Here is a 15482-nt window from a genome sequence, read left to right on the forward strand (position 1 = left end):
TTTTCTAATGATTACACTTTTAACCCCCCCTCCCCAGCTGCAAGCCCCTCAAGCCTGGCTGACTTTCCTCTTCCTGTGCATCATTTCCTTGAGGATCTGCTGGCACAGGAAGAGGAAACACAACCAAACTTAGGACACTGTAGCCCTCTATGGTCTCCATAAATGCTGAGTCCTGGCTGCATTTCCTCTTCCTCTGCCAGCAAGGTCCCCATAGAACTAATGCTTTTTCCCATGTAGATCTGGCTGGTACCAGGAAGAGGAAATATAGCTGTGAAGAACATAAGAGCCATGCTGGATCAGACCAAGGGTCCATCTAGTCCAGCATTCTGTTCACATAGTGGCCAACCAGCTGTCAACCAGGAACCCACAGGCAGGGCATGAGCATGACAGCACCCTCCCACTCATCTTCCCCAGCAACTGGTGTACAGAGGGTCACTGCCTCTGGTACTGGAGGTAGCACATAGCCATCAGGACTAGTAGCCATTGATAGCCTTCTCCTTCAGGAATTTGTCTAACCCCCTTTTAAAGCCATTCAAATTGGTGGCCATCACTACATCCTGTGGTAGTAAATTCCATAGTTTAACTATGCGCTGTTTTGTGTTCTATGGTATTCACAGCCTAAGAGTCCTGGCCACAGTACCTCTTCTTGTGCCAGATCTTTTTGTACATCTTCATTCACTCACTTATGTGATCTCATGTGTACAGGTGAAATGATGAACATGGGACTCAAGGGACCTTTGTCAGATTTATCAGATGTAGGCACTGTACTTCAGTGAAAGTGGGGGAATAGGTACTTCTAAGTGGAGAAAAATAGCTGAGACAACCATTCAAGTCTAAATTTCAGTCTTTTAATTTTAATGTATGCTTTACAAAAGAGCGAAAAATGGCTTAGGGTGGAATCCTATGCACGTTTAGACAGAAAAAAAAAGTCCTGCAACTTCCAGCATTCCTCAGCCAGCATGGTTTGATGGTACTTAGGCCATTCTATCGAGAAGCTTTCTCTGTTCTGCTATACTAATATTCAGATGTGCATGCACTTCAGTGAACACTGCACAAAAGAGAATCGAGATGCAATCATGTATGCATGATCACAAGCCTGCTTTTTAAAATTGTTCATTGATGACATAGAGTGAAAAATATGCAAGTGATTTGACGGAACTAAATGTTATGGTGAACTGCATATGCTCGAATATGGGAATTAACAATTAATTTTAGAAATTCTCCTAGGTAGAATTCATGAGGCATAGAACACTATTTAAGATTATTATATTGGAGATGGAAAATCTAAATGTTAGAAACAGAAAAGCATTTCAGGTTATGATTTTGAATCTCTTCTCGCTCATTCTTAGCTCTGAATCTCATTTCTTTTAGAATGGATCAGACACATCCACAAGACCAATTCAAACATTCTGACATGGACATGGGGAAGCACCAGTAACTTCTTACATAACTGCCGTAAGTAAGGATGGATGTACAGGTTGTGTAAAACCCATTCCATCTGTGTTTCACAGATTGTCAGGTGCCTTTCATTCAGTCATCTCCATCAATGGAATCAGATTTGTTTTAGTTTCCAAATGCAAATTTGCACAAATCTGCACAAGCAAAAATGTGCAAATTCCCTCCAAATGTGCAAATTTCCCTAAAATGTGCATTTTTAACTTTAGCCTATGGAGGAAATGCACAATTTTGGTGGGGTATTTTATTTTTGTGTATTTTTCTGCAATGAAATTTGCGCAAAATTCCCGAAGGTTAGAAAAATGGTCTGAAAGTCTGCAGAATCCGCCCAACAGGGGAAAAGCCAGTGCGCTGCAGAATTAGTGCATCGGATTCATAAAAATGCAAATTCATTTGTTTCCATTGCTGATTTCTCTGACATCCCTAGCCATAATCTTACACTGCCAATTAATGTCACTTTTTAAATAGATAATTCATTTGAATATTTAGGGGGCTGAACTGCATGTTGTTATGCCATGGGGATGCTGCCAAATGGTGATGAAGCAAGAATCTGATGCAGGAATACTCAACTATGCAGGCACCCCTGCCTGGATTGCCATGAGCAGAATGAAACAGCTTTTGATATGTTCTTTCTTTCTAGATCCCTCACCAAAGCACTATTCCTGAAAATAAACAGGAAAGACCTGGTAAAGTCATTACCTGATTGGAAGCATTGCTGTCAGTGACAGAGCCATACCCCCTTCTTTGTCTTCCCCACCCCCTTCCCTCTCTGCTGGTGTTTTCCATTTATAGGGAGCTTGTAGGTTCAAAACTGTGTCATTGGCCAGAAGTAAAAATAAAATAAAATAAAATCCCACCTTTCTTAATCTCGAAGATAGTTTTGAAGCCTTGGTGCCAACCCACTTTGCCTCGAGCTCAAGTAGCTTAGGATTCTCAAGCAGTCTGAATATATCTGAAATGGGCTCTTCACTTTGGCTTCATGCCTCATCTGAGCCTTTTCCACAGCCCTCATAACCAGCTACTAGCATGGTCCACAGATAATTTTCTGGAGTCCCTGCACAAACATACACCACACTTCCATCCCATATATACCATCGCAATCGTCATGAAATAAAAGTTTCTATTTTAATTCAGAAATTATTTTCTATGTTTCTGAAATTACACCATGGTCATAGAATCATAGAATAGTAGGGTTGGAAGGGGCCTATAAGACCGTCGAGTCCAACCCCCTGCTCAATTAGGGATGTAAAGTCACTTACCTTTTCAAAGGGTGACATTCGTGGTGGGGGGGAGGCGCTCTGTCCCTCCCCCTGAAATTCTCTCCGGCCGGCTCTGCTCCATGGAGATTCCGCGGAGCCGCTGGCCGGGGTTGCCCGCAGCCGGACATCCGGCCGCTGGGCAGCCTGGAGGGACACAAATGGTGGCTGCCGTAGCTGCTGCCATTTGCATCCCTGTATTTTGCCGTGATACGCTACGTATATATTTACGTAGCGTATCACGGCAAAAAACAAAACAAAACAGCGAACGCAAATGGTGGCTACGGTGGCCGTCATTTGTGTTCCCTTTTTTGTGTGGCCGTGATAGGTTACGTAAATATTTATGTAGCCTATTATGGCAAAAAAAAAGGGAATGCAAATGGCGGCCACCATAGCCATCCACATTTGTGTTCGCTGTTTGTTTTTTTTTTGCTGTGATAGGCTATGTAAATACTTAAGCAGCCTATCACAGCTTCCGCAGGGACGCAAATGGCATCCCTGCGTTAGCTGTGATAGGCTACATAAGTATTTACGTAGCCTATCATGGCTATAGTGATGAAGCGAATGGCGGCTGCAGCCAAAATTCGCAAGTCAGTTCGAACGGCAGCAGGTAAGTGTCCTGTTTCACGTGCCTTTCGCGGGTTGGGGGGCAGGGGGGCTTCGTTCTGCCACGGATTTCAGGGGCCAAATGCACTGGCATTCGGCCTCACCAAGATCCGTGGCGGAATTCTCTGACATCCCTATGCTCAATGCAGGAATCCAAGTCAGAGCATCCCTGACAGGTGGTTGTTCAGCCTCATCTTGAATGCCTCCAGTGTGGGAGAGGCCACCACCTCCCCAGGTAGTTGGTTCCATTGTCATATTACTCTAACACTAACAGTCAGGACATTTTTCCTGATGTTCAGCCGGAATCTGGCTTCCTGTAACTTCAGCCCATTATTCTGTGTCCTGCATTCTGGGATGATCAAGAAGAGATCCTGGCCTTCCTCTCTGTGACAGACTTACCTTGTCCTGGGACTTACCTTGTCCTGCAGCTTGCTTCGCGGTGGGGGGGAGGCGCTTCGTTTCTCCCCCCAAAGTTCAGGCTGGGGGAGGGAGGCACCCCGCTTCGCCCGGCTGAAATTCAGGCCGGGGAGAAGCGCCCCGTCTCCCCGGCCGTGAAAGAAAAAGTGAAGAAAAAAAAAGTGATAGGCTACGTAATGATTTACATAGCCTATCATGGCTAGATTTCCAAAGTCAGCTGTGATAGGCTATGTAAATCGTCACGTAGCCTATCACGGGTGACTTTGAAAAAAAAAAAAAGCGCGTACGCTTGCGTTCCTTAGTTTGGCACGTCTAGTCTATGTAAATCTTTACGTAGACTACGGCGAAAATTGCATTTGCCCTTTTTTTCGCCGTAGTCTACATAAATCTTTACATAGACTAGACGTGCCAAAATAAAATTTTGCTATTTGCGTTACCCTTATATTCGCCGTAGTCTACGTAAATCTTTTCATAGACTAGACATGCCAAAATAAGGAACACAAATGGCGGCGCCCATGGGCGCTGCCATTTGCGTATGCATTTTTTTTTTCCGTCACATAGACTATCACAGGTGTGTGTGTGTGTGTTTTTACTTTTGTATTTTGTAATGGCGGCGGCGGCAGCCGGTCAGGAGACCGGCCCCCGCCCTCGCCGAACTGCCGCTGAACCGCCGCCGGGACCCGCCGCCGGGAGGGACATTCGCCGAAGGTAAGTCCCATCCCAGGGGGGGCGGGGGGCCGGCGGAGAATTTCCCCAACACTTTCGGGGGGCCGAATGCGTCGGCACTCGGCCTCCCGAAGATTCGGGAAGAAATTCTCCGCCATCCCTAAATTAGAATCATAGAATAGTAGGGTTAGAAGGGGCCTACAAGACGATCGAGTCCGACCCCCTGCTCAGTGCAAGAATCCAAGTCAGAGCTTGTCTGCATCCTTCTTAGGGATGGCAGAGAATTCCGCCACGGATCTCAGTAAGCCTGAATGCCAGTGCATTCGGCCCCCTGAAACCTGTGGCAGAACGAAGACCCCTGCCCCCCACCCCACGAAAGGCACGTGAAACGGAGCACTCACCTATTGCTGTTCGTGCTGCTCTGCGAATGGCGGCTGCATGTATGGCTGCCATTCACTTCACCATTTTAGCCGTGATAGGCTATGTAAATACTTACGTAGCCTATCACGGCTTATGCAGGGACGCCTTTTGCATCCCTGCGCAGGCGATGATAGGCTACGTAAATATTTATGTAGCCTATCATGGCAAGAAAAAGGGACACAAATGGGGGTGGCTATGGTGGCCGCCATTGTGTCCCTGCGCAGCCCAGCAGTGGCCAGATGTCGCTGCGGGCTGCCCCGGCCGGCGGCTCCGTGGAGTTGTCGCGGAGTGGAGCTGGCCATCGAGGATTTCGGGGGGAGGGATGGAGCGCCTCTCTCCCACCACGGATGTACGAAATGAAACAGGTAAGTCATTTCGTACATCCCTAATTCTTAAAGTGTGGTGGCCAGAACTGGACACAGTACTCGAGATGAGGCTAACCAGTGCTGAATAGAGGGGAACTAGTACTTCACGGGATTTGGAAGCTATGCTTCTATTAATGCAACCCAAAATAGCATTTGCCTTTTTTGCAGCCACATCACATTGTTGGCTCATATTCAGCTTTTGATCGACAACAATTCCAAGATCCTTCTCGCTTGTCGTGTGGTTGAGCCACGTATCCCCCATCTTGTAACTGTGCATTTGGTTTCTTTTTCCTAGGTGCAGAACTTGGCATTTATCCCTATTAAATGTCATTCTGTTGTTTTCTGCTCAGCAGTGGTCCACACTGCTTCTGCTTCTTCTTTTTTAACCATGTTCACAAACATTCCCTTATTTTGCTATTCTTTTCAACATAAAATCCAGCCTGAAGAAGACTGGACTAGACCCTGGGAAAACATCCCCTCTCCCCTCTGCTATGCTTGGGTGCTGGCTACCTGGTTCTAGGGATGTGGGAGAATTTTATTTGGTCCATATTTTAAAGCAAACTGTCCTAATGCATGCTTCCCAGGCTAGTATGCGGATGTGTGGAACACAGTTATATTTCAGATTCCTCACTTCTCTGAATTTGGCAGTTCCTTTTGCTCAAAAATTTTATACAAAATAAGTGTATAGGGAAAGTTGCATGCCAAAACACAAATATCAGGGAAAGATACATATGAAAATGCATATATTAGGGAATGAGGCATAGAAAATGCATATGTTGCATGAAAAAAAAGTGAATTTGCGTGCATTTTTTTTAAAAAAGAGAAAACCACAGGATAATGCAGAAAGTGGACAGAACTGACTTATGAATGAAAAGATGCAAAACTAACACAGACTAGATACTGACTGATCTGTACATCCCTGGTATGTTCAAGCATCTTTACATTTGAGTTCTGTTTCACTTCATGTTGTAGCTGGTGTCAAAGTCCCTGAGCTGAAAACAAAACGGGTGGTCTCTCTCATTGATGCTGGCCTGGCCATCAACACTGCTTACCCTCTTGTTCTCTATCCTGAGAGAAATGTGAAACTGATCCTCTCCTTTGACTTCAGTGCTGGGGATCCTTTTGAGGTAGGTAATGCATTTAATTAAAGGGGCCGGCATTCAGAGTTTGAATATTTCTTGTGACCTTCCTTGGGCAATTTATCAACAGGAGTTCAGAATGGGATGTTGGAGCAATATTGTGACCATGCTGGCTGAGGCTGATGGAGTTTGTAGTACAAATCATATGGAGGACACCAGCTCGCCTATCCGTGTCCTATTGCTCCTTCCCACTGTAGAATGATCTCAATTTTCTGAGGGGATAGAGTGACATGGGAAGTAGCTTTCCACGTGACATCCACCTTCTGACCTCAATAGAGCAGTGCAGGAGGGAGTGATGCTGCTTTACTTCTCATGCTGCTGAGATAATGTCAGAAGTGCCCCTAAATGCAACATGGGAAGTACGTGTCCTTTCCAACCAACCACGTGGCAGCTGTCCACCCCTCCCCGCCACCCCCAAGTGGATTTAGTAATCCTGTCAACTTCAGGATTCTCTGTTTACTTTTGGCGCAGACAGTCAAAAAAGCTGCTGAATACTGTAAAACACGTGGAATCAGATTTCCCAACATTGATGAGAGTCAACTGCAGGAAAAAGACAATCCATCAAATTTCTATATCTTCAGAGGAGATGACCTGACTGTCATGCATTTCCCACTGTTCAACACAGTCAACTGTCAAGGTAACTTGGGAATGGAATTCATTCGGGAAATGTCTAATTGATAAGACACTAGTGTCAGATTTATGGAAATCTGATAATACTTCCAGTGCTGAATTGTTCTAATAATATCACATACTTTTTCGTGTTTACCCTAAATCTGTCTTCCTGGAGTTTAAATTAGGGACGTACGAAACACTTAATCTGGTTTCGTCCAGGGACATCCACGGTGGGGGGGAGGCGCTGCGTCTCTCCCCCCGAAATTCTCCCTGGCCGGCTCCGCTCCGTGGCAACTCCGTGGAGCCGCCGGCCAGGGCCACCCGCAGCCGGACATCCGGCTGCTGCTGCACTGTGCAGGCATGCAAATGGCAGCTGCCGTAGCGGCTGCCATTTGCATCCCTGTCTTTTGCCATGATAGGCTACGTAAATATTTACATAGGCTATCACAGCAAAAGACAGGGATGCAAATGGCATCCCTGCATTAGCTGTGATAGGCTATGTAAGTATTTACGTAGCCTATCATGGCTATAATGAAGAAGTGAATGGCGGCCGCAGACGTGGCCGCCATTTGTAAAGCAGTGTGAACGGCACCAGGTAAGTGGTCTGTTTCGCATGCCTTTCACAGGGTGGTGGGGCGGGGGGGGTTCGTTCCGCCACGGATTTTGGGGGGCCAAATGCACTGGCCGAATGCACTGAGATCTGTGGCGGGATTCTCCAACATCCCTAGTTTAAATGCATGGGTTCTATCCCCTTTCCCCCCTCCCTTTCTGACATTTGGAGCTTTCAAGAATGGTCAACATATCCTACTTTAAAGCTCCCTCTCTCCAGATCAGACATGTATACTCAAGCATGCCTCATCCTACTTGGGAACTCATTAAACCTCCCAAGTTCACTGCCTACTGCCCGCCGCCTGCCTGCCTTCACATTCCGCAGCTGAAAATAGGGATACAGTTTAACACCCTCATCCTTACATTAAGGATTACTGCTGAAGCTTTCCACCCCCATTATACATTGCTCTACACCGGGGATGGGTAACTTACAGCTCTACACATGTTTTGGCCTACAACACCCATCAGTCTTCACTATGGGCTATGCTGGCTAGGGCTGATGGGAGCTGTAGGCTAAAACATCCAGAGGACCACAAATTGCCCACCCTGTTCTGCACCATCCATCCATTACATACTGTGCTCCATTGCTTTTCACTTAAAAATTAGAAAAATGTAATGGTCCTACAACACATTATCAGCGGCTCAAATAAACATCACTGGTTACAGGATGTGAAATGGCAGGTTGTGTACTACATGAGGCCTTATTGTTGGTGTGCATGTATTTACGTGCCTGTGCATAAAGACAGGAAGCATGTGCACCCCACACAGAGATCCAAATGCTAAAGACCAGGAACGTAGGAAGCTGCATCTAGGTCATTACAGTCTATAGTAACTGGCAGTAGCTATCCAGGGTTTTGCCAAGGACAAAATTAGACAAAATAGGGACTGTGATGTACTACGGACAGATTCCACTTCCAATAAATAGGGGCTGTCCTTGGTAAATAAGAGAGTTGGAACACAATGAACTGTAATGTTTTCCTCTTTACTACAAGAGTTATGCTTCATGGTCATTTTAATGTGCAAATATTGAATCTAGTATCTAATCTAGTGTCCAATCTAGTAACTAATCCAGTTCCAGGAATCCTACTGATTTCCCAGTCTCTTTTCACAGGCTGGGCCTGGCCAGACAGTAATGAAAAAGATTTTTTTTTTTTTTGGTTTAATGCTAGCTTTCCAATTGTGCTGGCTTTTTCAATAAATTCTAACTTTTTGCACTGACTTCATCTTCCCACCATTGTGGTGGTCCATAATGGTTCCATGATACATGTGTGGGATGCTGTGTCTGGTCTGATAGGTCACAGGTTGTGCAGGCCATAGTCTAGATGTAGACATACCCTTATATTGCTAATACAGGCACGGTCACAAGTCACCTAGAAATATGATGATGTCAAATTATAGCCATTCAATTATGGGAAGTAATTCCATTACCTCTTAATGGAATTTTGGTTACACTGAAATCTAGGGCCTATGACCACAGAGATCATGGGTTGGGCCCAGATTAAACTGGATGAACTGTACTGGTGGAAGTGGACTTCTCCATCCCCTCCGTCTCATAGCAGCATGTGAAAATGCTACACAGAGAGTCAGGATACCTGGCCTATGGTATGTGTGGGGGGAGGTGGATCCTTCCACAAGCAGAGCCCATTCTCCAACCGAAGACCTTTTCCACAAGCAGAGCTCATTCTCACATGGAAGCCCCCTTCCACAAAGGGCAGATCGATCCTGGATCCAACCCCATATGAATATATGAAGCTGCCTTATTTTGAGAGCTGGTTGCAATGATACACCCAGCAGCTGACTTGTGGAAGTAATTCTGCCATCTGCCCACAGCTTTGAAATTGCATTGCTATTCATAGTCTAATGATGTGTGCAGTGTAAGCTGTGGGCTGACGTGAAATCATGGTCCCCCTTCTGTGAGAAGAAAATACCTGTCACTTGTGAGTGAACAAGACTTACTTCCAAGTAAACACACATAGAATTGAACTCCACACATGCTATTTATAGAAGCAATGGATTGCTTTATATTCACTCAACCGTGTGCCTCATTTTTAGATAAAATTGCTGAATATCATAAGACGTTTTCAACCTTCAAGATGAGCTACTCTGATGAAGAAATTGAAAAGCTACTCACTGCAGCAAAGAAGAATATAGCAAGTGTTCAGCAAACAATTCTGGAGGAAATCAAGCGCATTGTGGGTCCCCATTCACAAAGAGCCTAAGCCAATATTCTCCAAGTTAATGTTTGTTTGAGGGGCAACAATCCCACGGCCTCTCTCCACATTTTCAGTGTAATATGTGAATAGTCCTAAATAGCTGGCTTAGATTATGAGATTTTGTCTGTCTTGACTATAGATAACTTCTCACGATTCTTGGCTATACATTTCTGCACATTTATATTGATGTGGATAAATGTAATGTTTACATTAAATATAATGGATAGGTCATGAGAACAGTCCGTAATCTCCCAGGCTGGGAAAAAGGGTTACTGAAAACAGTTTTCCATTGGACTCCTCAGCTTCTTTGGCAGAAGCAAGCCCTCACAGAAAAAAAAAGTGGGGGGAGAATTCCAAAGAATTAATAATGGAGGAATAAAACAAGGTCACTGCTAATGAGCAGAGCTATGGAGGTTTTATTTGTCCATCTGGACCTTCCTAGGCCCAAGAAATCAGTGGATTCTGCAAGTCCTAGAGTGGCCATGATGGATGGTCCTAAGATGGATGACAGCAGTAGAAAAGTCCAGGTTCTAGTGCAACCTCTGAGGAAGCTAGAAAAGCTGCTCATGACTGTGAGTCAGTGACTTCTTTTGTTGATGCAAAGAGTGTGTAATTTTAGTATTTGTTGATAACAAGAATCCTTTGATAAGAAGCTGAGAAACATCTGTGATATAAAGTTGATAAATCCTCATAATCCCTGGAGAAAATGGAACGTGCTTATGAAAAAAGGAAAATACAATGAAAGAAGTATTGGTGACCTCTCCCCCGAATAGATTTTGGCACTTAGACAAGTTAGAATAATCTGTGTGTCCATCCACAACTCACTTGCCAAAATGGCATAAAATGATGAAAATAACTCAAAAACAATGCAAATGATAAAAATGATACAGTCCTGTATTTGATCTATATAAAAAGGTGTTCAGAGGGCCAAAGCAGACATTAATTTAAATTTGTATCTAGAAGCTATATCTTTTTTTTTTTTTTACTCTATAGTAGATGTAGGGACAATGATACAGAAGCCCGCTACTTCCATGCTAGGATCCTGATCTGGATCAGGACACCTGCACCTACTCTAGAGTAAAAACAAAAATCCATAGCTGCCAGATACAGGTTTAAAGTCATGTCCGTTCTGTTTCAGAGTACTTTTTGAGGGGTCACACTTTAACCTTTTCGATTTTTCTCTATTTTCTTTCTGTACTGTTTTATCTCCCCTTTCCCCCTTTCCTCCTTCATTCCCTCTATTATTAAATACATATTTACAATGTAAAAGTACGTTTCTGTACTAACGCTCACCAAACATTTACACATTTGACATTTCTACATCTACTGAATAAACATCTATTACCAAACGTAAGGCCTCGGGCCTGAACCAAGCTATTAGTAGTTTTAGAGGGGCTTAGATGATCCATAATGCTGTCTGACTTTGGTTCAGTCGGCTGCTGTTTTCCCCAACAGGCCTCTTGATTTACCAGGATGAGTCAAAGGTCAATAGCGCGGCCTCAGCACATTCCATGCTAACCAAGGCTAGTATCTTGTCAGGGTTCAGTGCGCCCAAGGAGTGAGGCTATGTTTATGCCAAGTTACAGGTGGCTGTGGGGAAAGTTCTGATTGTTTTTCTTCTGACCAAGCACTGTTAGCCTATGCTAGGAAAGTTGCAGATCCGTGTCCTCCCTGCCAAGGACAACATGGCACTGTTTGGCATGGAGCAATTAAACTGGCACTGAACCGTAAATAAACAAACTGGCACTGAACCACAGAGCAATAGAAGAGTGATGCACAGCCAAGAGACATACTGTTTTGCTGTTAGAGTTCATGCGTTGAACGTTTTCAAAGTTTCAAATTTTTCTGCATGTCTACACTGCTCGAGCTTCAATATAAAACAAAAAATGAGCAAAATTGGTCTGGTAGATCTCTAGTAATAAGCCTTATACTACCATAGTCTTATATAGATTCCAAATTTTTAAGATAGATCTAACTACTGGATTTGATACGCCCTGTCACTTTTTCCGTTTTGACTTTATCCATAACATATAGTGTAAAGCTATCTTAAATTCTGTTGTTTGTAATATTTTAAGGAAGGATTTCTTAGTAAGTATTTAGTACTCTAAGGGCGCAATCCTAACTAGATAGGTGCCTGCCTCCAACCTCAGAGGCGAACGCCTATCTAGAGCAAGGCAGGAGAGGCACAGGGGGGATCGTTCCCTCCGTGCCGTTCCTGCCTTGCTATTTTTTAGGGATGTCAGAGGATTCCACCACGGATCTCAGTGAGGCCGAATGCTGTGGCGGAACGAAGCCCCCCCTGCCCCACCACCCGCGAAAGGCGTACGAAATGGAGCACTTACCTGGTGCCATTCACACTGTTTTGCGAATGGTGCCACATCTGTGGCCGCCATTGGCTTCCCCATTTTTGCCATGATAGGCTATGTAAATACTTACGTAGCCTATTACAGCTAATGCAGGGACGCATTTTGCGTCCCTGCGGAGGCTGTGATAGGCTATGTAAATATTTACGTAGCCTATCACAGCAAAAAAACAGGAACGCAAATGGTGGCTGCCGTAGCCGCTGCCATTTGCGTCCGCAGGCTCCGCACGCCTGCGAATGCACCCGGCTGGTGGCTCCGTGGAGTTGCCACGGAACGGAGCTGGCCAGGTTAGGATTTTGGGGGGAGGTGCGGAGCGCCTGCCCCCCACTGCGAATCACCCCTTCGAAAAAGTGACTTTCGCACATTCCTATATTTTTTGCTAGACAGTTTTGGCTGTCTAGCAGCGGGGGGGGGGGCAACTAGGAGAGGAAGATGCTGTACAACACATTGGATGTGTCGTACGTGCAGCTCTGCAATCCCTGACCTGGACTGCCCCCCCCCCCGTACACCCTTTTCAGTCACTCTGTGCTCCTCTTCTGATCACAGAGGACAGGGCTTCTCCACACTGCCTCTGAGGCAGTGCGGACATGGGGGGCAGTCAGTTTTCTGGGAACCGACCTTGGAGCATGGGCTCCGAGGTCGGTTCCTGGAAATGCACATATCCGATGGCCCTCTAGACAGTGTCTAGTGGCCATAGGATTGCTCCCTTAGAGTAAGAAATTTTCTTCCTTCCTTCCTTCCTTCCTTCCTTTGGTAGCTATGGACTTTTATTATGATGAATAATATGACATTTATTCCAAAATGCTAGGCAGTCTAAAATAGCTAGGAAACATATCATGGGCTGGAGAAAATTCTTGGTTTAGGATTATTATTCAAATTGCTTTGACAATCCCATTCTTTTTTGTCATTTCTTTGAGATTATGCCTTTGAGTATTATGTCTACTGCTGTATTATCTACTGTTTTTGCATGACAATTTTTGCATCAATAAACGATTTAATTCATTCCAGTTACAATTCTGCATGTATGGTTCTTGTCACAGGCTACATTTACCCAGTGGGGTAGCACAAGGGTGTAAATTCAAACCCAGACAAACATAACTTTCGGAAATGCCCTACCCGATACCAGCTTGTCTGGCTGAAAGGGGGGGGGCCCTTGCGGGCGGGTGGGGTGACAAGACGTAGGGGCCTCTGATTGGTGCATCCCAGTGGCACCACCATGCAAGGAGGGGCAGGCTGAGTTGCCTTAAACTCAGCCCCCCTCCCAATCTCAGTTCTCTGGCTCAATGCAGCTAGAGAGAACTACAGCTCCACCGAGAAACAACGAAGGACACCTGCCTGCTGGAGACCGGCTTCGTAGTCTTCCCAGCCACATGAACTCGGCATGCAATCTGCGCGCCCAAAGCCTCGGCAGGGCGCGCGTGCTCCGGCGCGGCTCTATCGTGACGGAGCACGTTCAGGCGCTGCACCTATAGGCCTTGGCGGTTGAGGCTGCAGCGCGCCCGCCCCTCTCCTTCCCTTCACTTTGCTTTTCATCTCCTCCGGCGGTTGCGGCACGCCTTCGCCGCTGCGGCCCCGGGGTTGCTGGGGCTTGCGGCGGGGGTGCGTGTGAGCGGGCGCTGCTCCCTCGGCTGGCGCTCGCCGCACCGGTGGGTGCACCGGCGGCTGTGCCGGCGCGCGCTTGGGTGAGGCGCCTGTCATCCGGCGTTTCCGCCGCGCCTTCGCCGCCGCGCCCCGGGGTTGCCGGAGCTCGCAGCAGGGGCACGGGTGCATGGGCACTGCCCCCTCGGCTGGCGCTTGCCACCCCGGTGGGAGCGCCTGCGGCTGTGCCGGCACGCGTCCGGGAGCAGCGCCGTCGTTCCCTCTCCTGCAGGGGCGCCGGCGCTCGCAGAGGCTGAGCACCCGCCCCTCCCTCTCCCCGGCTGTGGCGTGCCTGCGCCACCGCGGCCCCAGGGTTGCTGGCCCTCGCAGGGGGGGCGCTTGTGTGTGGGCGCCCCCCCTCAGCCGGCGCTTGCCACCCCGGCGGGAGCGCCGGCATCTGTGCCGGCGTGCGCTCGGGTGCGGCGCCGCTTGGCCTGCTCCCCAGCGGGGGCGCAAGTGATTGCGGCAGCTGGGTGCCCCCCCTTGCCACGGCCCCGGGTCCCCAGCGCTCTTGGCAGGGCATGCGTCTTCATGCGCCACCCCTCCTGGCTGCAGTTTGATGGGCTGTTGCGAGTGCCGGCGTCTGTTTGGCAGCGTGAGCGTGTGCGCGGTGCCGGGGGCTGCCGGTGTTTTCCGGCCTTGGGGGGTGCCGGCGGCCCGGTGCTTAGAGTGGCGGCGTGCTCGCCCCGCTTCTTTACTCGCAAGAACTCGTCCGCACGCCCCCACCAAAAAAAACCAAAACACCATGTGCCCCCCCACACAATTAAAAAAAAAGAAAAATGAAAAGAAAAGAAAAAGAATAAATAAATAAATAAGTATTAAAAATGATGATGATGATGATAATAATAATAATATAAAAAATGATAAGAAAACACACACAGACACCCCTGGCAGCCGCTGCTCCCCGTTGTATGCCCACCGTGACTCCTGGGTCGCAGGCGCTTTTTTGCAGGGGGTGCCTGTGCTCAGACGGGGCTTCCATGGCCATTGGCCCTGGCTGCGCCTCTTGGGCGCCGGGCTTGTAGCGGGCGGCAACCCTTTAAAGCCACTGTGGCCTAGTGGCTGCAGTGTTGAACCAGGGCTTGAGAGACCCTGGTTCAATCTCCTTTCTGGGGGTATAGTTCAGTGCTAGTCCCCTGCTGGACATGCAGAAGGTGCCAGGTCCAGTCCCTGGCATCTCCAGATAGGGCTAGAAAAACCCCTACCTGAACCCCTGGCAGAGTCACTGGGGGGGCCACAGATTCTTCACCCCTGCCCTATAAACGAATAAAAGTTAAGGGCTAGACACACGGTGTCTTAAATGTGAACACACAGAGCCATACAGGAAGAGGATGAATGTTGTGCGCTCACCTATCTAACCGCTACTGGACGCGGAGGGTCCCTCTCCTGTCTAGTGGTAATGGAGGCACTGCTGCCTGTTGTCCTGGGTGCCCTGCGAGTAGCCCACTGGAACCTCCTGCTGGGTGCTCTGACCCCTGCCACTTTTACTTTTAAGGATGGTGGTTTGAGTGTTGGACTGGGTCCAGGGACCCGGGCCCTTCCTTTTTTCTTGCCAATATTGTGCCAAACTTATCTCACTTTCTACAGCATGCCCCCCAAGAATGGCAAAGGTTGAAAGAATGGGAAGGGTAGGGCTCTGCCTCCCCTCCCCAATAGATTGTGGCTTTGGCCGGAGTCCGAGTCTGATGATGAAGCAGACCCGGTAGTGGTGTCAATTCTTCTC

At 47.4% G+C, this 15482-nt stretch overlaps 1 protein-coding gene across 3 annotated transcripts in view; it reads left to right on the plus strand.

The window, feature by feature from the left end:
* Positions 1-13127, plus strand: part of LOC146341302 (cytosolic phospholipase A2 gamma-like) — a 29873-nt gene extending 16746 nt beyond the window's left edge. For 2 of the 3 annotated variants that reach the window (XM_084808316.1, XM_084808315.1), the window contains exons 12-15: positions 1372-1455; positions 6158-6312; positions 6796-6961; positions 9598-13127. In XM_084808316.1, the coding sequence (XP_084664442.1) occupies positions 1372-1455; positions 6158-6312; positions 6796-6961; positions 9598-9764 (572 nt within the window). In that variant the 3' untranslated portion in view covers positions 9765-13127. The remainder of the gene's footprint in view (positions 1-1371; positions 1456-6157; positions 6313-6795; positions 6962-9597) is intronic. The other variant, XR_014784112.1, reaches the window with a different exon arrangement.
* Positions 13128-15482: the final 2355 nt, after the last annotated feature.

The sequence above is a fragment of the Heloderma suspectum genome, chromosome 6 (genome assembly GCF_057233095.1).
Source record: "Heloderma suspectum isolate Gila_16-S chromosome 6, 16-S_ref, whole genome shotgun sequence".
Classification (NCBI taxonomy): domain Eukaryota; kingdom Metazoa; phylum Chordata; class Lepidosauria; order Squamata; family Helodermatidae; genus Heloderma; species Heloderma suspectum.